General features: G+C 41.1%; 2 protein-coding genes and 1 pseudogene across 5 annotated transcripts in view; all 3 read left to right on the forward strand.

Moving 5' to 3' along the window:
- Nucleotides 1–3,984, forward strand: part of LOC139155761 (zinc finger protein 850-like) — a 30,489-nt gene extending 26,505 nt beyond the window's left edge. The window contains exon 3 of one of the 4 annotated variants that reach the window (XM_070731035.1): nucleotides 1,748–3,984. In XM_070731035.1, coding sequence (XP_070587136.1) covers nucleotides 1,748–3,665 — 1,918 coding nt within the window. In that variant the 3' untranslated portion in view covers nucleotides 3,666–3,984. Of the gene's footprint in view, nucleotides 1–840 lie in introns of all 4 variants that reach the window. The other 3 variants (XM_070731034.1, XM_070731033.1, XM_070731032.1) reach the window with 3 other exon arrangements.
- A 6,219-nt stretch (nucleotides 3,985–10,203) lies between these two features.
- Nucleotides 10,204–12,129, forward strand: LOC139155765 (zinc finger and SCAN domain-containing protein 2-like; annotated as a pseudogene).
- A 5,848-nt stretch (nucleotides 12,130–17,977) lies between these two features.
- LOC139155762 (zinc finger protein 850-like) overlaps nucleotides 17,978–21,185 on the forward strand; it is a 36,996-nt gene continuing 33,788 nt past the window's right edge. The window contains exon 1 of the mRNA XM_070731039.1: nucleotides 17,978–18,039. The gene's annotated coding sequence lies outside the window, so the exon portion shown is untranslated. The remainder of the gene's footprint in view (nucleotides 18,040–21,185) is intronic.

Here is a 21,185-nt window from a genome sequence, read left to right on the forward strand (position 1 = left end):
GTCATAACCAACACTTTGAATTGTGACTGGAAACTGATCGGCAACCAATGCAAACTGTGGAGAGTTGGTGTAACATGGGCATACCTAGGGAAGCCCATGATTGCTCTCGCAGCTGCATTCTGCACGATCTGAAGTTTCCAAACACTCTTTAGAGGTAGCCCCATGTAGTTGAACCTCAAGGTGATGAGGGCATAAGTTACTGTGAGAAGTGAGTCCCGGTCCAGATTGTCCCACCACGAGACGGGCATCTTACAGGTACTGGAGTTTGGCACCTATGTGTGTTTCTCGGCTGGTCTCTTTAGGGGAAAAAAGCTTGAAAATACAGAAACTCTGGTCGTGAGGGTAAGCCATTAACAACTTCTCACATTGAGAAGAGTTTCTATACCGTACAAGGTTTTTTTCTGTAAAGAGACCATCCGAGAGACAAACAGAGCTGCTAAACTCCAGTACAGGTAAGACGCCCCTCTCACGCCCAACCCCAACCTTCCGCACCCTGCTCCACCCCACCCGCCCTGCCACCCCCCCCAATTGCGTCCCACCACGAGATGGGCCCTGTCTTATCTTCGGGGAAGCAGGGTATCTACCATTATATATTTGCAGCAGTTCAAGATATATTTGATGATAGTCCTTTGCATTGCTAAGAATGCTTGATTGACCTAATTAAACAACTGGATTTGAATGGATATTTGAACATGGATCTCGATAGTCTTCTATGAAACATAAATAATGTAAGTGATTAGCATTGGGTCATTTTTGATTTTTTCATTGTAATATATACTTTTTTATTTTTTCAAATGATTTCTAATTATTTTATAAACAAAGCTCTACTTTTCTTTACAGACAAAGAGGAAGGCAATAAGAGCACTTGGGACAATTGTAAATCACACGCAACATTGAAAAGGGAAGAAAATCAAGCAAAAAAATCAAAATATTTTCCATTTCTTTTGGAAAACCATACAATTCTCCTCCTCTTCCAGAAGCTGTTAGACAAGAGAGAGAAAATCAAGAAAGATTTGCAGCTGGAATAAGCAGATTATGCAGAACTCAAGGATACGTTACATGGTTTTTCCTCCATCAGCAAAAAAGGGAGATATCTGGAAGTCAGTTGAGAGGAAAAGGTCAATACTAAAGCCATGTAGAGCAGACAGTAATGCAGGCCTCTCCCTGTGAGGACGAAAATGGCTTGAATGAAAGCACCACTAAACAAGGCATTGTCCATATTTTTGATGAACTCAGCTTTGGAAAACAAGATATTGCAAATCACAGCTGTTTATACATTGAGGAGCTAGACAGGAGAAGAGGCATGGACACTATCTCAGTGTAGCAAAAATTGGTCAGAACAGTTCCCTTGTGATTCTTGGAACAAACTACACAAAAGGGAAGCCACAAAAGAACCCCCAATATATTAAGTCTTTAATGAACATGGCAACATGGTGGTACTCCAGAAGACACACATGAGCGTGGAAACATATGACTGTGCAGATTGTGTGAACATTTCATTAGAAATTCTCAGGTCATGAGACACTAAAGGATGCAGACACAGCAATAACACAATTTGAATATCCTTTCTGTGAGGAAAATTTCAAAGAGAGAATTCCAGTCTAGTGAAGCACCCAAGGCTTACAAAAAAGAGAAAACATTTGAATGTGATGACTGTGTAAAATAACACAGTCACAATTTCAGTCATGAAACACCAGAGGAGTCACACAGGAGAGAAACTGTTTGAATGCCCTGAATGTGGGAAAACTTTTAGTCGCAGTTCCAACCTGGTGCAACACCAGAGGACTCACACAGGAGAGAAACCCTTTGAATGCCCTGACTGTGGGAAAGGTTTTAGTGATAATTCCAACCTGGTGCAACACCAGAGGACTCACACAGGAGAGAAACCTTTTGAATGCCCTGACTGTGGGAAAGGTTTTAGTCACAGTTCCCACTTGGTGCAACACCAGAGGACGCACACAGGAGAGAAACCCTTTGAATGTCCTGACTGTGGGAAACGTTTTAGTGATAATTCCAGCCTGGTGAGACACCAGAGGACTCACACAGGAGAGAAACTCTTTGAATGTCCTGACTGTGGGAAAAGTTTTAGTGAGAACTCCAAACTGGTGCAACACCAGAGGATTCACACAGGAGAGAAACCCTTTGAATGTCCTGACTGTGGGAAAACTTTTAGTCACAGTTCCAACCTGGTGCAACACCAGAGGACTCACACAGGAGAGAAACCCTTTGAATGTCCTGACTGTGGGAAAAGTTTTAATCAGAGTTCCCACCTGGTGACACACCAGAGGACGCACACAGGAGAGAAACCCTTTGAATGTCCTGACTGTGGGAAACGTTTTAGTGATAATTCCAGCCTGGTGAGACACCAGAGGACTCACACAGGAGAGAAACTCTTTGAATGTCCTGACTGTGGGAAAAGTTTTAGTGATAATTCCAGCCTGGTGAGACACCAGAGGATTCACACAGTAGAGAAACCCTTTGAATGTCCTGATTGTGGGAAAAGTTTTTTTCAGAGTTCCGGACTGGTGAGACACCAGAGGATTCAGACAGGAGAGAAACCCTTTGAATGTCCTGATTGTGGGAAAAGTTTTTTTCAGAGTTCTGGACTGGTGAGACACCAGAGGATTCAGACAGGAGAGAAACCCTTTGAATGTCCTGACTGTGAACAAAGTTTTAGTAAGAATTCCAACCTGGTGCAACACCAGAGGACTCACACAGGAGAGAAACCCTTTGAATGCCCTGACTGTGGGAAAGGTTTTAGTGATAATTCCAACCTGGTGCAACACCAGAGGACTCACACAGGAGAGAAACCTTTTGAATGCCCTGACTGTGGGAAAGGTTTTAGTCAGAGTTCCCACTTGGTGCAACACCAGAGGACTCACACAGGAGAGAAACCCTTTGAATGCCCTGACTGTGGGAAAGGTTTTATTAATAATTCCAACCTGGTGCAACACCAGAGGATTCACACAGGAGAGAAACCCTTTAAATGCCCTGACTGTGGGAAAGGTTTTAGTCAGAGTTCCCACCTGGTGACACACCGGAGGACTCACTCAGGAGAGAAACCCTTTGAATGTCCTGACTGTGGGAAACGTTTTAGTGATAATTCCAGCCTGGTGGCACACCAGAGGACACACTCGGGAGAGAAACCGTTTGAATGTCCTGACTGTGGGAAAAGTTTTACTCAGACTTGCCACCTGGTGACACACCGGAGGACTCACTCAGGAGAGAAACCCTTTGAATGTCCTGACTGTGGGAAAGGTTTTAGTGAGAATTCCAAACTGGTGCAACACCAGAGGACTCACACAGGAGAGAAACCCTTTGAATGTCCTTACTGTGGGAAAAGTTTTAGTCAGAGTTCCGGACTGGTGCGACACGAGAGGACTCACACAGGAGAGAAACCCTTTGAATGTCCTGACTGTGGGAAAGATTTTAGTCATAATTCCAGTCCGGTGAAACACCAAAGGATTCACACAGGAGAGAAACCGTTTGAATGTCCTGAGTGTGGGAAAAGTTTTAGTCAGAGTTGGAGCCTGGTGGAACACCAGAGGATTCACACAGGAGAGAAACCATTTGAATGTCCTTTTTGTGGGAAAGGTTTTAGTTATAATTCCAGCCTGGTGAGACACCAGCAGACTCACACCATTGAGAAATCTTTGAAATGTTAATTCTACGGTCATTACTTCAAGCATAAATCATCCCTTATTGTACACAAGGAAATTCACATGAGGCAACATTTCAAGTGTTTAGGGAAGTTTTGAATTTCATTTATTAACTCCCATTGAAAATGTAGGTGGGAAATTGATAGATAGATAGTGAATTAATGTCACACGAATTTTTCGAGGAATTTATGGTAGAAGAAAGATCTGAATTAGAAAGTAAAAGCCAAGAACAACCCTTAATAGACTTAGAAAGCGGAAATGAAGGAACTTCCAAAGATAAAGAACAGGAAGAAGAAGGAGTTCTCACTAGTGCGCAGAAAGAAAACAGAATAAACAGAAGACAACTAAGTGGGAATGGAAAGTACGGTGAAGCTACTTTCAATCAATGTAAATAGTTTGAGTTCACATACCAAACAAAAATGAATATTTAACAAACTACAAGAAGAAATCTTGAATATTATTTGTTTACAAGTTGTACACATTCCACAACAAAATGAAAAACAACTAGAAAATAATAAGCTAGAAAGAGTATTTACAGCCTTATCACACAACAAAAAAAGAGTTTGCGATATATGTGAAAAAAGGACTAGATGCCCCAATAATTTATGCTGATAAAAAAGGAAGAATTTGAATAATCTCAGTCCCAATTTTTAATATACAAATTACACTAGTAGTTATGTATGCGCCAAACAAAAATCAAAAAGCTTTTTAAAAAAAATTACATCAGAAATTGGTAGAACTGGAAGTTGAGCATATTTGTGTAATTGGGGATTTTAATGGTATAATTGATGCTGTTAAAGACTACAAAAGTGTAAATAGAAATTTATACAAAAAAAAAGGAAAGTGCTTCCAAAAACATTCCACCAAATGTGTGAAGAATTAAGCATGGGAGATTGTTGGAGAATGAGAAATAAAGATAAGAGAGAATATACATTTTACTCCAGAGTTGGTCTAGAATAGACTTGGTTTGGGCTAATTGTACAGTAGAAAATTGAATAAATTCCATTAAAATAGATATTAACAAATGGGCAAAATGTAAAAGTCTTTTGGAAAGGTGAAAGTAGAAAAAAATAAAAGATGGATGCTGAATTTGCAATTATTGAAAGATCAAGAATATATAGATTGGATTTTAAAAGAAATGGAGTTATTTCTTAAAGAAAATAATTATCAAGAAACTTCTCTGCAGAATCTATGGGACACAGCTAAGGCATACCAGAGAGGGTTAACAATAGCCTATACATTCAGAAAAAATAAAGAAAAAAGACAATGTAAAAATGAATTAATATGTAAACTGAAAAATTTAGAAAAAGAATCTCAGGATGATACAAGACAACAAATTGAGCTAATTAAACATAAATTAGAATTATTGGATCAGGAAAAGGTAGTAAGGAAATTAAGAGCTGCAAAACAAGATCAATTTCAAAACGCAAACAGACCAGGTAGATCAGTGTTTCCCAACCTGTTTTGAGCCGCGGCACATTATTCACATTTTCAAAATCCTGGGGAACATTGGGGGGGGGGGGGGCACAAAAAGGTTTGGACAAAAAATCGCTCTTTCTCCCTTTCGCTCTATTTCTCTCTCCCTCTCTCTTTCTCTCCCTCCCTCTTTCTCTCTCCATCCCTTTCTTTCTCCCTTCCTTCCTCTCTCTTTTGCTCTTTCTCTCTCCCTCCTTCCCCCCTCTTGCTGTCTTTCTTTCTTTCCTTTCTCTCATTCTGTCTCTCTTGCTATCTCTTTCTTTCTCCCTTCCTCTCTCTTTGGCTCTCTTTCTCTCTCCCTCCTTCCCCCCTCTTGCTGTCTCTTTCTTTCTTTCTCTTTCTCTCTCTCTCTCATTCTGTCTCTCTTGCTATCTCTTTCTCTCTTCCTTCCTTCCTTCCTCTCTTTTGCTCTTTCTCCCTCCTTCCCCCCTCTTGCTGTCTCTTTCTCTCTCTCTCTCATTCTGTCTCTCTTGCTATCTCTTTCTCTCTTCCTTCCTTCCTTCCTCTCTTTTGCTCTTTCTCCCTCCTTCCCCCCTCTTGCTGTCTCTTTCTCTTTCTCTCTCATTCTGTCTCTCTTGCTATCTCTTTCTTTCTCCCTTCCTTCCTCTCTCTTTGGCTCTCTTTCTCTCTCCCTCCTTCCCCCCTCTTGCTGTCTCTTTCTTTCTTTCTCTTTCTCTCTCTCTCTCATTCTGTCTCTCTTGCTATCTCTTTCTCCCTTCCTTCCTCTCTTTTGCTCTTTCTCCCTCCTTCCCCCCTCTTGCTGTCTCTTTCTCTCTCTCTCTCTCATTCTGTCTCTCTTGCTATCTCTTTCTTTCTCCCTTTCTTTGGCTCTCTTTCTCTCTCCCTCCTTCCCTCCTCTTGCTGTCTCTTTCTTTCTTTCTCTTTCTCTCTTTCTCTCATTCTGTCTCTCTTGCTATCTCTTTCTCTCTCTTCCTTTCTTTCTCTCTTTTGTTCTCTCTCTTCCTTCTCTGCGGAGGCCGGCAAAGCTTTTCCGGGTAGGCTGGCTGGGGGATAGGGCGCGCGCACGCACGCACCCCCGACGTTCCAAAGAAACTTCTCCGACCTCCGCTGTGAGAAGGTTTTCTCCGAGCGCTCGCCGGAGGAGCTGGAGAAAGGGGCAGATCGGGCGGGCGGGCGTCAGCGGCGAGAAGCCAGGGGCACGAGGGGAACGGAGGCACTGGGGGGTGGGGGCAGCCACGGCGCCGGCCTCCGCACTTTCATCGCTCCCCACCCCAAACTCCAACGCCCAGTTCCTTGCACGGCACTGGAAAAGGGTGCTGCATTGCCGGCTTCTACCTGGTGCTGCCAGGGAATCTCCAGCTGGGCAGGGCTCTCCTTAAGCTCTCCTTTTTCCTGCCTTCCTTCTTTGGGGCCCAGCAGGTTTGCGCCGGAAGCAGCGGCATGGGCCGGAGCCGGGGGACAGCTGCGAGTGGGAGCTCCAGGTCGAGGCACTGGCAGCGCCCCGCCCAGCTGGAGTTCCCTAGGAGCTTGGCGGCACACCTGGCTGTGTCTCGCGGCATACTAGTGTGCCGTGGCACACCGGTTGGGAAACGCTGAGGTAGATGGTTATCTTATAAATTGAGGAAAGAAAAGGAAAAAAGATCAATTCAACAGTTAACAGACAAGAATAAAATATTACACCACCAAGTAGAAAAAAAGAAAGAGATAGCATTAGAATATTATAAAGAACTATATGATAAAGATAACATTAGAGAAGAAGATATAATAAAATATTTAGAAGACTCAAAGATTAAGCCAATAAGTAAAGAAGATAAAGAAATGTTAAACAAAGAAATAACTAAGGAAGAGTTAGAACATGTAATCATGAAACAGAATAATAACTAAATCGCTGGACCGGATGAATTTCCAATTGAATTTTATAAGGCAACACTACATATAACAGGAGATTTATTATTAGGAATTTACAAAAACACGTTAAAAAATGTCATATATCCCTTATCATGGCAAGAAGCCAATATTGATACATAAAGAATGTGCAGATCCAGATCAGATTAAAAACTATACACTGATATCTTTGCTAAATGCCGATTACAAACTGTACATGTCAATTATAGTAGAGAGACTGAAAAATATACTAAATAAGATAATTCATCCAGATCAGAATGGTTTTCTGCCTGATAAGACAAATAAGATACAACACTAGAATAGTTTGAACATGTTAGGGTATTATGAAAGCTATAGCGATAAAGAATTTGCAAGGCTGCAGCAGAGGCTCTTGACCGGATTGTGCCGTTGCAACCTCTCTGCGGCACTAGACCCCGTAGAGCTCCATGGTTCAATGAGGAGCTCCGGGAGTTGAAATGTCAGAAGAGAAGTCTAGAGAAGCGATGGAGGAAGAGTAAGTCCAAATCCGATCAAACACTTGTAAGAGCTCTTGTTAAAACTTACAAAGTGGCGCTCAAGGTGGCAAGATGCGCATATCATGCCGCCTGGATTGCATCAGTGGAATCCCGCCCGGCCGCTCTGTTTAGGGTGACCCACTCCCTTCATAACCAGGGGGGAGTTGGGGAGCCCTTGCAGAGCAGTGCCGAGGATTTTAACACGTTTTTCGCTGATAAAATCCCTCGGATCCGAGCGGACCTCGACTCCAATTGGATAACAGAGTCGACTGACAACAAGTCAGTCGAGGTGACTGGGGCCCGTACTTGTCTATCTTTCTGGGAAGAGTTTGATCTGGTGACACCTGATGAAGTGGACAAGGCCATTGGAGCTGTGAGTTCTGCCACCTGTTTACTGGATCCGTGTCCCTCCTGGCTGGTCTTGGCCAGCAGGGAGGTGACACGGAGCTGGGTTCAGGAGATCGTTATTGCTTCTTTGGGGAGGGGGTCCTTTCCGGCTCCCTACAAGGAGGCACTTTTGCGCCCCCTCATCAAGAAGCCTTCCCTGGACACAGCCATTCTTAACTATCATCCAGTCTCCAACCTTCCCTTCATGGGGAAGGTTGTTGAGAAGGTGATTGCGCTCCAGCTCCAACGGTCCTTGGAAGAAGCCGATTATCTAGGCCCTCAGCAGTCAGGATTCAGGCTTGGCTACAGCACAGAAACTGCTTTGGTTGCGTTGATGGATGATCTCTGGTGGGCCCGGGACAGGTTTATCCTCTGTCCTGGTGCTTCTCGACCTCTCAGCGGCTTTGATACCACCGACCATGGTATCCTTCTGCATCGGCTGGAGGGGTTGGGAGTGGGAGGCACTGTTCTTCAGTGGTTCTCCTCCTATCTCTCTGATCGATCGCAATCAGTGCTAGTGGGGCGTCAGAGGTCGACCTCTAGGCCTCTCCCTTGTGGAGTGCCTCAGGGGTCAGTCCTCTCCCCCCTGCTATTTAATATCTACATGAAACCGCTGGGCGAGATCATCCAAGGGCATTGGGTGAGGTAACATCAGTACGCGGATGATACCCAGTTGTACATCTCCACCCCATGTCTAGTCAACGAGGGAGTGGATGTGATGTGCCTGGAGGCTGTTGGGGTCTGGATGGATGTCAACAGACTCAAACTCAACCCTGATAAGATGGAGTGGCTGTGGGTTTTGCCTCCCAAGGACAATTCCATCTGTCCATCCATTACCCTGGGGAGGGAATCATTGACCCCCTCAGAAAAGGTTCGCAACTTGGGCGTCCTCCTTGATCCACAGCTCCCATTAGAGAAACATCTTTCAGCTGTGGTGAAGGGGGCGTTTGCCCAGGTTTGCCTGGTGCACCAGTTGCGGCCCTATTTGGACTGGGAGTTACTGCTCACAGTCACTCACGCGTTCGTCACCTCGAGGTTCGACTACTGCAATGGTTTCTACATGGGGCTTCCTTTGAAAAGTGTTCTGAAACTTCAGATCGTGCAGAATGCGGCTGCGAGATCTATCGTGAGGCTTCCAAGATTTGCCCACGTTTCGCCAACACTCCGCCACCTGCACTGGTTGCCGATCAGTTTCCGGTCACAATTCAAAGTGTTTGTAATGACCTATAAAGCCCTACATGGCATCAGACCAGAATACCTCTGGGACTGCCTTCTGCCGCACGAATTCCAGCGGCCAATCAAGTCCCACAGTGTTGGCCTTTTCCGGGTTCTATCGACTAAGCAATGCTGTTTGGCGGGATCCAGGGGAAGAGCCTTCTCTGTGGCAGCCCCGACCCTTTGGAACCAGCTCCCCCCAGAGATCAGAATTGCCCCCACCCTCCTTGCCTTTCGTAAGCTCCTTAAAACCCACCTGTCATCGAGCATGTGGGAATTGAGATATTCCCCTCCCCCAGGCCTATACAATTTATGCATAGCATGTTTGTGTGGATGTCTTGCTTTTTAATAAGGGTTTTTTAGTTACTTTAATATTAGATTTGTCATATATTGTTTATTGTTGTTGTGAGCCGCCCCGAGTCTATGGAGAGGGGTGGCATACAAATCTAACAAATAAATAAATAAATAAATAAATAACTAAATAAAATGTTGTTTTTAGATGCTGAAAAAGCCTTTGATAATTTAAATTGGGAGTTTAAAAAAAAAAGGTATGGAATTTGGATCCAATTTTGAAAATAGGATAAACAATATATACTCTAAACAAAAGGCAAGGATCTTAGTTAATGGAGATTTGACGGATACATTTGATATTAGGAAGGGAGTGAGACAAGGGTGCCCGCTCTCCCCTTTCCTTTTTATATTGTCAATTGAAATTTTATTAAATCAAATTAGGATGAATCCTCAAATACAAGGAACCAAGGTCAAAAAACAAGTTTATAAAATACAGGCATTCGCAGACGAATTAGTCTTCTTTTTAGAAGATCCAATTAATTCAATGATACATTTATTAAAAGAATTGGAATCATATGGAAGGGTAGTTGGTCTTAAAATAAAGAGGAATAAAACCAAGATACTAACTAAAAACTGCAACCAAGACCAAACCATAACATTAATGGAGAGAACTGTATTTCAAATAGGAAAAAAAAAAAGTATTTAGGAATTTGGCTCTCATCTAGATATTCGTCTTTAAAAGAATTAAATTTTATTAAACTTTTATATAGAACCAAAGAAGACTTAGAAAAATGGTCCATATAAAATCTATCTTTAATGGGAAGGATTAGCACTATAAAATCTAATATACTTCTGAAATGGTTGTACCTCTTTCAAACGGCAGCAGTCCAATTGGATAAAAAAAAATTCAAACGTAAACAGAATAATGTTTAAATTTATTTGGCATAACAAAAAACAAGAATAAGTATAAAAGCACTGCAGGATTCGAAACTGAAAGGAGAATTTGGTCTTCCGAACTTAGAACTATATTATCAGGTGACAATATTACTGTGGATTAAAGAATGGATTAAATTGGGCAACAATAGAATTTTAGCAATGGAGGGACATAATATTAGTGAGGGATGGCACGCACACCAGGAGAGAAACCCTTTGAATGTCTTGACTGTGGGAAAGGTTTTAGTCAGAATTCCAAACTGGTGCGACACCAGAGGACTCACATAGGAGAGAAACCCTTTTAATGTCTTGACTGTGGGAAAAGTTTTAGTCAGACTTCCAATCTGGTGCAACACCAGAGGACTCACAAAGGAGAGAAACTGTTTGAATGTCCTGACTGTGGGAAAAGATTTGGTCAGAGGTCTGGACTAGTGAAACACCAGAGGACTCATACAGGAGAGTAACCCTTTGAATGTTCTGACTGTGGAAAAAGATTTAGTCAGAGTTCCCAACTGATGAGACACCAGAGGACTCACAAAGGACAGAAACCGTTTGACTGTGGAAAAAGATTTAGTTGCACTTCCAGTCTGGTGCAACACCAGAGGACTCACAAAGGACAGAAACCGTTTGAATGTCCTGACTGTGGGAAACGTTTTAGTCAGAGTTCCCACCTGGTAGAACACCAGAGGACCCATATTGGAGAGAAACCCTTTGAATGTTCTGACTGTGGAAAAAGATTTAGTTGCAGTTCCCAATTGGTTCAACACCGGAGGACTCACACAGGTGAGAAACACTTTGAATGTCCTGACTTTGGGAAAAGTTTTAGTGATAATTCTATCCTGGTGCAACACCAGAGGAATCACACAGGAGAGAAACCATTTGAATGTCCTGATTGTGGGGAAAGTTTTAGTTGCAGTTCCCATCTTGTGCAACACTAAAGAACTCACACAGGAGAGAAACCCTTCGAATGGGAAAAGTTTTAGTCAAAATTCCAGCCTGGTGAAACATCAGAGGACTCACAAGGAGTGAAACCGTCTGAATGTCCTGACTATGGGAAAAGTTTTAGTCAAATTCCCACCTGATGAAACACCAGAAGACTCACACATGAGAGAATTCATTTGAATGTCCTTTTTGTGGGAAAGTTTTAGTTATAATTCCAGCCTGGTGAGACACCAGCAGACTCACACAATTGAGAAATCTTTGAAATGTCCAATCTGTGGAGATTACTTCAAGCATAAATCATCCCTTTTTGCACACAAGGAAATTCACATGAGGCAACTTTTCAAAAGTTTAGAGAAGTCTTGATTTTCATTGATGAACTCCCATTGAAAATGTAGGTGAATAATTGATTGTTGGAATTTTGGCCTGGTTTAGTTTATTCAAAGTTCAATTCCAGAGCTATGGGTGGAAACTAAACAAGGATAGAAGTAACTTTGAACTAAGAAATTTCCTGACAGTTAGAACAATTAATCAGTGGAAAAGATTGCTTCCAGAAGTTGTGAACGTTCCAACACTGGAAGTTTTTAAGCAGATGTTGGATAATCATTTGCCTGAAATAGGGTTTCCTGCCTAACCTGCTTAGGTTGGTCTAAAAGATCTCCAAGGACATTCCAACTCTCCTGTTGTTTACTTTACTCTGTGGTTTCTTCCCCAAACCCCAAAAATTTTAACCTTAGACTACAGCCGACCTCGCCCCTTTCCTAAGAGGTCTGTAAGGGGCATTCATAAATGCACCACTGTGCCTACCATCCCTGTCCTACTGTAGTATTGTCCAAATTTACCTATACCTATTTTGCTTTTGTTTATATTTATACCTGTTATCATGTACATGTTTTGACAAATAAAATAAAAATATGTCCTTTAAACAATAAATTTAGGGGGAAATATTACACACACCTTCCGCTGTTGGGTGTGTGTGCGTTTTTGTATGTTGGTCTTGTAGAGATTATTATTATTTATTAGATTTGTATGCCGCCCCTCTCCGAAGACTCGGGGCGGCTCACAACAATAAAGACAGTACAAATCCAATAATTAAAAACAGTTTAAAACCCCTTAATATAAAAACAATCATACTTCTCATACAAACTGTAATAACTCTCAATAAAAGTTGAATCAAAAGCCAGTTTATTGTTCTGACAGGAACAAGGTAGATTAACTCAGTCAATTAGCAATTGTGTATTGAGAGCGCAATACAGTGACAGTTCTCAGTATTTATACAAACTAGCCCCAGCAACAGGCAGCTTTTACATTGATACAATTTTAGCGCTGAAAAGAGGCTAACCAATCAACATACTATAAACAAATCTGAACTTTTGACTTTTACTCTGTAACTGGGTAGGTAACTGGGCAGCATATCTAACACAAACCACACATAAAACGGAAATGGCCCAGGGGAATCAATTTCCCGATGCCTGACCACAGAGGTGGGTTTTAAGGAGTTTACGAAAGGCAAGGAGGATGGGGGCAATCCTAATCTCTGTAAGGGGCGTCCATAAGTGCACCACTGTGCCTACCGTCCCTGTCCTACTGTAGTATTGCCCAAATTTATCTATACCTATTTTGGTTTTGTTTATATTCATACCTGTTATCATGTATATGTTTTTAGAAATAAATAAAATAAAAATATTTCCTTTTAAAAAATTCATTTAGGGTAAAATATTTCCCAATTATTATTATTTATTATATTTGTATGCCGCCCCTCTCCGAAGACTCGCAGCGGCTCACAACAACAATCCCCCCCCTTTTTGTATGTTGGTCTTGTAGATATGTATATTTTGTATTTTCTAGATTGCTTTGTTTTAAATTCAATAAACATTTTTTAAAAAAATAAAATAAATCTACAGCTCAGCACATATCTAATCTTGATAAGCCAAGTAGCATCACATTTCACTATTTCACTAGGCTCACATGCAAAAGTCAGTTGCTAGAATGAAAAACGATTTGGCATTTATACAGTGAAAACATCTTGCAAACGCCTTAGGTAAAGACGGGACAATAATGTTTTTCTTCTGCTCTCAGGAGATGGCAATCACATAGGCAACATCTGTGCCTGAAACGTGACTAATAGAGGAGTTGTAACCATCGAGCACCGAATTGCTAGAAGATACCGGAAAAGAGAAGAAACGCAGAGGAACTTCCTCTTCCGGAAGACTCGGGAGGAATGTGGTGTTAGAGCGTCTTTTGTGCTCTTCCGAGGACCAAAGCAGCCGCTGGAATGTGAGTTGAGGGCAGGTGGGGGGAGAGTCCGGGAGCAAGTCGGGCTGTTTGGTTCCCTCCAAGGCCTGGAAGCAGAGAAGCAACCGGGCTGAAGCGCGTCAGCTGCTGGTGCTGCAGGTTCCTCTCCTGCCCAAATTTAATCCCACTGGTGCTGTACTCTGTGATACTGGTGGCTGCAATTTTCTGCTGGTGGGAAGATTGAAAAAGTCTCTCAAGTTAAGGTTCATTCTCTGGGAATGGCTTCCCTCCAGAGGTTGTGAGTTTCTCCATCACTGGGGGTTGTGAGAGAGTTGGGAGGGACTTTGTGGGTCTTCTATTCCGATCCCTGCGCAAGCAGGAGACCCAATACCATTTCAGGCAATCGGTTAACTGTTCTCAGGGTCAAGAAAATTCTCCTTAGTTGTTGGCTGGTTCTCTCCTGGGTTAGTTTCCAACCACTGCTTCTTGTCTTGCCTTCTGGTGCATTGCAAAATAAGTTGACCCTCTTTTTCTTGATCCCTCAAGTGTTGGAAAATGGCTGTCCTGTCATACCTAGTCCTTCCTTTCACTGGACTAGACAAACCCAATTCCTGCAACTCTTCTTTATATCTTTTAGCCTCCAGCCCCCTAATCATCCCTACTTCTCTTCTCTGCGATCTTTATAGAGTCTCTACTACACTTTTTTTAATGTGGCAATCAAAACTTGTCACAGTAATCCAAGTGTGATCTTACTAAAGCATTATAAATCGATATGAACACTTCTCATGATCCTAAGTGTAGCCCTTTGTTAAGACAGCCTAGGATTGCATTAGCTTTTGTGGCTACTGCAATCACACAGTTGACTCTTTTTAGGGGATTGTTCAATAATAATAATAATAATAATAATTATTATTATTATTATTATTAATTAGATTTGTATGCCGCCCCTCTCTGAAGGGTAGGACTTCAAGATCCATCTGATAGTTACTGCTATTGAGCCAGGTTACAAAAACTGATTGTGAGCAATCTTATACTGCAACAAAATTTTTGGATTTCAGAAAAACAAATGTTAATGAAATGGGGGAATATTTAAATATTTTTATTATTACTATTTATTAGATTTGTATGCCGTCCCTCTCTGCAGACTCGAGGCGGCATACAAATAATGAATTAAAGGGGAGGGATATAATGGTAAAAGCAAGCGCCCAGTGGACTGTATTAAAAAAGGCCATCTTAAAAGCCACTGGACCGTATTTAAGGCAAATAACTAAAGGTAAAAGGAAGAAGAAACTGCTTTAATGAAAAAAACTCTTCTGGAAGTATAGCTGACAGTTGAATAAAATGAGACAGAAGGAGTCGAAACAGATAATATATGCTGCTAAAGCCTGAAAAGAGGAAGAAATTGCCAAATCTGTAAAGAAGGGGGATAAAACATTATTTAGATATATAAGGAGAAAAACTGCAGCATCACAAAGTTTGTACATACATTGATGGGGATAAGGAGGTCGCTGACCATTTGAATAGCTACTTCTGTTCAGTTTTCTCACGACAGCTTACAATATAATACTATGGATAGATATAGCATTGCTTCCAGCTCCAGTGAACTCATTGCTAAACCATAGCGGTTTCTTCTTCCCTTTTCCTTTAGTTATTTGCCTTACAGTCCTGTGGCTTTTAAGATGGCCTTTTTGCCTTACGTCCACTGGGTGCTCGCTCCTGCCATTTTATCCCTCCTCTTTAATTCATTATTTAAATATTCCCCCATTGCATTAAATTTTGTTTTTCTGAAATCCAATACTTTGGTTGCAGTACAGGATTGCTCACAATCAGGTTTTACATCAAACCACAAACATAGATGGTCACTGCAACCTAAATTTTCTCCCACCTTGACCTCTGAAACCCAATTCCCATTCGTAAAAACTAAATCTAGAATATTCTCCCCTCTAGTTGGTGTCTTAACCAGCTGTGCCAGAGCTGCTCCTGTAAAGGCCTCTACTATATTCTTACTTTTGCATGTAAGGGCACTGGGGATATTCCAGTCAACATCAGGCATGTTGAAATCACCCATAACCACAATATCTCCCTTTACTGCCATTTGGGTAATTTCATCCACCATCTTGTTGTCATATTCCTCGGATTGCCCTGGAGGCCTATAGATCACCCCAATTCTAATGACAGAACCTTCTTTATTTTGCATGCAAATCCAGAGAGTCTCTAGATCTTGACATGTATTTTGAATTAGTGTTGTTTTTAGACTATCTTTAATATAAATGGCTACTCCACCTCCCCTTCTCTCTATCCTATCCTTCCTATACAGTGTATATCCTGGTATGGATATTTCCCATTCATTAGAATCCTTAAACCATGTCTCAGTTATGGCAACCAGATACAAATTATCTCTAGATATTATGGCCATTAACTCACAGAGCTTGTTGCTCAAGCTTCGAGCATTCGTACACATTACACGAAGAACTTTATTATCATTACAGTGTTCCCTCGATTTTCGCGGGTTCGAACTTCGCGGATAGCCTATACCACGGTTTTTCAAAAAAATATTAATTAAAAAAGACTTCGCGGTTTTTTTCCTATACCACGGTTTTTCCCACCCAATGACGTCATATGTCATCGCCAAACTAATAATTTTTGCAAATAAATAACAAAAAAATAATTATTGTTAATAAATAATTATGTTTATAAATATCAGGATCACTAAGTGTCTTATTCAATGGTGAGTACCAGTAATAATGGTGAGTAAAAGGTTGTTAAGGGAATGGGAAATGGTAATTTAGGGGTTTAAAGTGTTAAGGGAAGGCTTGGGATACTGTCTATAGCCAAAAATGGTGTATTTACTTCCGCATCTCTACTTCGCGGAAATTCGACTTTCGCGGGCGGTCTCGGAACGCCTCCCCTACGGAAATCGAGGGAACACTGTATTTGTTTTCCCCTTATCATCAACAACTACATCTATTTCATTTACAGCTCCTTTTTCACAAACTTCAACAAATTTATTAATCTTCATTGGTCGGGGACAGAAATCATCCACATCGGTTACATCTCTGTCCCCTTTACCTAGTTTAAATGCCTGTCCAAAAAATTTCTGAACTCCTCACCAAGCACCTGGGTACCTCTGTATGATGGATGCAAAACAGTGAGCATGTTTCAAAAGACTGCTGAAGGCAGCCCAGAGCAGCCGAGCCAGTCCAGCAAGTGAGGGAGGCGTCGGCAAGAGGCAGAGCCGAAAGGGACAGCGACAGGGACGTCTGCTTCTCAAACCCTTCGCTCATCTGGGCCCTGCCTATGTCAATTTGAAATGCCTCCTGCTCACTCACCGACTGGGGATTCTTCATCCTCCACCTCCCTTCCTTCAGATGGGAGATGCAGGCAAGGGCGGTGCATTTGAATGCCCTGAAGGATATGGATCCTCCTCTGCCTCCAGCTCTCGAGCAAAGCGGGAGGGGAAATACACTCTCGTGGGCTGCGTAAGAAAGCCGAGCTGACAGCCAAATTTCTAGCTGGGCTGAGCTGCCCTAATTTGTCTTTTCCAAACATGCTGATCACAGGAAATCTTTCTCTCTTCAAAACTTGGCCACAAATGAGTGTTCATGAGACTCTTGGAGCGAAATGGGAAAGATTTATTGCATTCAGAAGAAGGGTTCCTTCTGTTGCTCTTTAATCGTGCAATCTTTTTTGTCGTGCACTCTCCCCATCCTCGTTACCAAGAGAGAGGCGGACATGCATGAGAGAGGGGAGCAAAAAGAAATTACTTAAAAATTATTCATCAAGAAAAATATCCAACAAAAACAACTTGTAAAACTAGCAACCTACGTCACAAATCATAACATCAAATTGAAACGACAAACTGTAAACATCGATTGACACGAACTTTAAATTACAAAGAAAACAAACCCTTAAACCACTGATACGTATTGGCACTAACAATTACATCAAAAACATATGGATAAAACTTTAGGGAAATCTACACCACCTATGTGCTTAAACCACAGGCCGCAAAGCATGAAAGCCCCAGCTCTAACGCTGGCCTTCTCTTCTTAATACTCCTCTTTTACTCCAATTTCCTATCTCCCTTCCCCTTATATCTCTTTCCCCTCTTCCCCAACCCCCTACCTTTCTTCTTTTCTCCCTCCCCACCTACGTGTACTATATAAGTGAATTATAAATCTTAGAATGTACATTATATATATTCCCTTTTGCTTTTCTGTACCCTGTTTTTAATGTATATATTCAAGAAAATTATTTATTTATTTTTTTAAAAAAGAGAGAGGGGAACAAGGAAGTGCATAGCCGGCTGCTTCTGCCACTGAGCTCTGCTAGAAGTATGGCTGTCAGCTCTTCCTCAGGCAGCCCTCAAGAGTTTCTTTCTCCTACCGCCGGAGGAGGGTCAGTGGATACAACATCTGGAATGTGATGGAACTCCGTGTCCCATGTAGGAAGCGTGGACTGCCCCCACCCTGCCCCGCTCTGCCCTGCCCTGCCCAACCTGCCACCTCTAAATTGTGTCCCACCGCGAAATGGGCATCTTACAGGTACTGGAGTTTGGCACCTCTGTGTGTCTGTTGGCTGCTCTCTTTACGGGAAAAAAGCTTGAAAATACAGAAACTCTGGTCGCGAGGGCCAGCCATTAAGAACTTCTCACATTGAGAAGAGTTTCTGTACTATACAAGGTTTTTTTCTGTAAAGAGATCAGCCGAGAGACACACACAAAGCTGCTAAATTCCAGTACATCTAAGACACCAGTCTCACACTTAACCCCACCCTTGCCCCCTCTGCTCCACCCCACACACTCTGCCACCCCCAATTGAGTTCCACCACGAGACGGGCCCCTGTCTTATCTTCAGGGAAGCACGATATCTACAATTATATATCCCCAGCAAGTCAAGATTATTATTATTATTTATTATTTATTAGATTTGTATGCCGCCCCTTTCCGTACACTCGGGGCGGCTCACAACACAATAAAAACAGTTTATAACAAATCTAATAATTTACACTTTAAAATATTTTAAAAACCCATTATTAAACAGACATACACACAAGCATACCATACATAAATTGTATAGGCCCGGGGGAGATATCTCAGTTCCCCCATGCCTGACGACAAAGGTGGGTTTTAAGGAGTTTGCGAAAGGCGAGGGTAGGGGCAGTTCTAATCTCTGGGGGGAGCTGGTTCCAGAGAGTCGGGGCCGCCACCGAGAAGGCTCTTCCCTTGGGGCCCACCAACCGACATTGTTTAGTTGACGGGACCCGGAGAAGACCCACTGTGGGACCTAATCGGTTGCTGGGATTCGTGCAGCAGAAGGTTGTCTCGGAGATATTCTGGTCCGTTGCCATTAAGGGCTTTAAAGGTCATAACCAACATATCATTATCATAATCAAAGATATCATTGATATATCAAGATATATCTTTGATGATAGTCCTTTGTATTGCTAAGAATACTTGATTGATCCAATTAAACAACTGAATTTGAATGGATATTTGAACATGGATCTTGATAGTCTTCTATGAAACATAAATAACGTAAGTGATTAATATGGGAGGCATTTTTGACTTATTGATTGTACAGTGATACCTCATCTTACGAACTTAATTCGTTCCGTGACGAGCAGTGTTCCATCTAATTTTTTTTCGTTGTGGGCGGAAAAGTATAGTGTCTGAGCGGCAGTCCCTTCAGGACTGGACGGCATAGAAGTATGTATGTATGTATGTATGTATGTATGTATGTATGTATGTATGTATGTATGTATGTATGTATATCTAAATAAATAAATTTCCCTTCTTTTTTATTAAAAGAAATTAATAATAAAAGAAAACCAAAATCTATTACAGTGCATAGTTCCCTCTAAGCTGAGCAGTGAGCAATCGCTCACTTAAAAATCATCATCAACTCAGAGTTTTTCAAACCTGCCCAGAAGCCGAGAGGGAAAGAGTGAGAGGGAAGGAGAGAGAGAGGAAGAGAGGAAGAGAGAGAAACAGATAGAAAAAAGAGAGGAAGGAAAAGAGAAAGAAAAAGAATGGGAGTAAGGAAGAGAGAAAGAAAATCAAAATCTAGTTTGAAACTAGCTCAACTATTTAAGTGGCATTTTGATATTGATAGAGTTGCCCTATTATGAGCTCACTGTTATAGACACACAGTACAGTCTTTTATTTTGAAATTCTCTGAGGCAAAACAGGGTGGGTTTTTTAATTGTTTGTTTGTTTGTTTGTTTGTTTATTTATTTATTTATTATTTCTGTGCTGCCCAGTCCCGAAGGGACTGCCGCTCAGACAGTATACTTTTCCGCCCACCCCCCAAAAAAATTAGAGGGAAAACTGTTACAGCGTTCTCTCGATTTCCGCAGGGCATGCGTTCCGAGACCGCCTGTGAAAGTCGAATTTCCGCGAAGTAGAGATGCGGAAGTTAATACACCATTTTTGGCTATGGACAGTATCACAAGCCTTCCCTTAACACTTTAAACCCCTAAGTTACCATTTCCCATTCCCTTAATAACTATTTACTCACCATTATTACTGGTACTCACCATTGAATAAGACACTTAGTGATCCTGATATTTATAAACATAATTATTTATTAACAATAATTTTTTTGGTTATTTATTTGCAAAAATTATTAGTTTGGCGATGACATATGACGTCATTGGGTGGGAAAAACCGTGGTATAGGAAAAAAACCGCAAAGTATTTTTTAATTAATATTTTTTGAAAAACCGTGGTATAGGCTATTCGCGAAGTTCGAACCCGCGAAAATCGAGGGAACACTGTACCATTAAAACTAAAACAACCAGCAAAACCAAAAAACACAACTATTAATATATCCATGCTTTAAAATCTTCATTTCTTAATTATTTATCATAGTATTATAGTAATCTAATAATACTATGAAAATCTATCTGAACACCAATGCATCAATTAATATATTTCCATATTTACTTTTCTATAATTTCATTCAATATCTCAATTAATTAATCTCAAGCTCAATTAATTTTCAGGCACTTAGCATTTACTGTTATTAACTTTCACCAATCTTCTACATTTACAAGAATATTTTAAGTTCATAATGCAAAGTCATAAAATTATACAGTACATATCCCCTTATTTATCTTATGTATCTTCCATTAATTTTACCTATGTAAATCTATATAGTTCTAAATTCTAATCCAATTTTACAAATGAATACATCCTAATATTAAACAACACCTAAATATGTCTTTTACCATCATTCCATAGTCAATCCGTATTTTATAATCAATCTTCCCTCCTCAAATTTCCACCACTCTTGCCAAAGGGAAGAAACTATCTTGTTTTTCAGTAGCCTGCATTTTTCTTTTGATATTTGTTATTTTTCTTTTTAATTATAAGCTACCAAAGGTTTTTATGCAGGTGAGAAACATGAAAATTAAAGCATATTAAAAAATTGGATGATTGATATTTTTTTGCTAATCTTAATCTGCAGTAAAGAAATTTGGGTTTTTACAAAACCCACCATATTTTGCCTCAGAGAATTTCAAAATAAAATACTGTGTGTCTATAACAGTGACCTCAGAATAGGGCAACTCTATCAATATCAAAATGCCACTTAAATAGTTGAGCTAGTTTCAAACTAGATTTTCATTTTCTTTCTGTCTTTCTTACTCCCATTCTTTTTCTTTCTTTCCTTTCTTTCTCTCTTTTCCTC

The sequence above is a fragment of the Erythrolamprus reginae genome, unplaced genomic scaffold (genome assembly GCF_031021105.1).
Source record: "Erythrolamprus reginae isolate rEryReg1 unplaced genomic scaffold, rEryReg1.hap1 H_53, whole genome shotgun sequence".
NCBI lineage: Eukaryota > Metazoa > Chordata > Lepidosauria > Squamata > Dipsadidae > Erythrolamprus > Erythrolamprus reginae.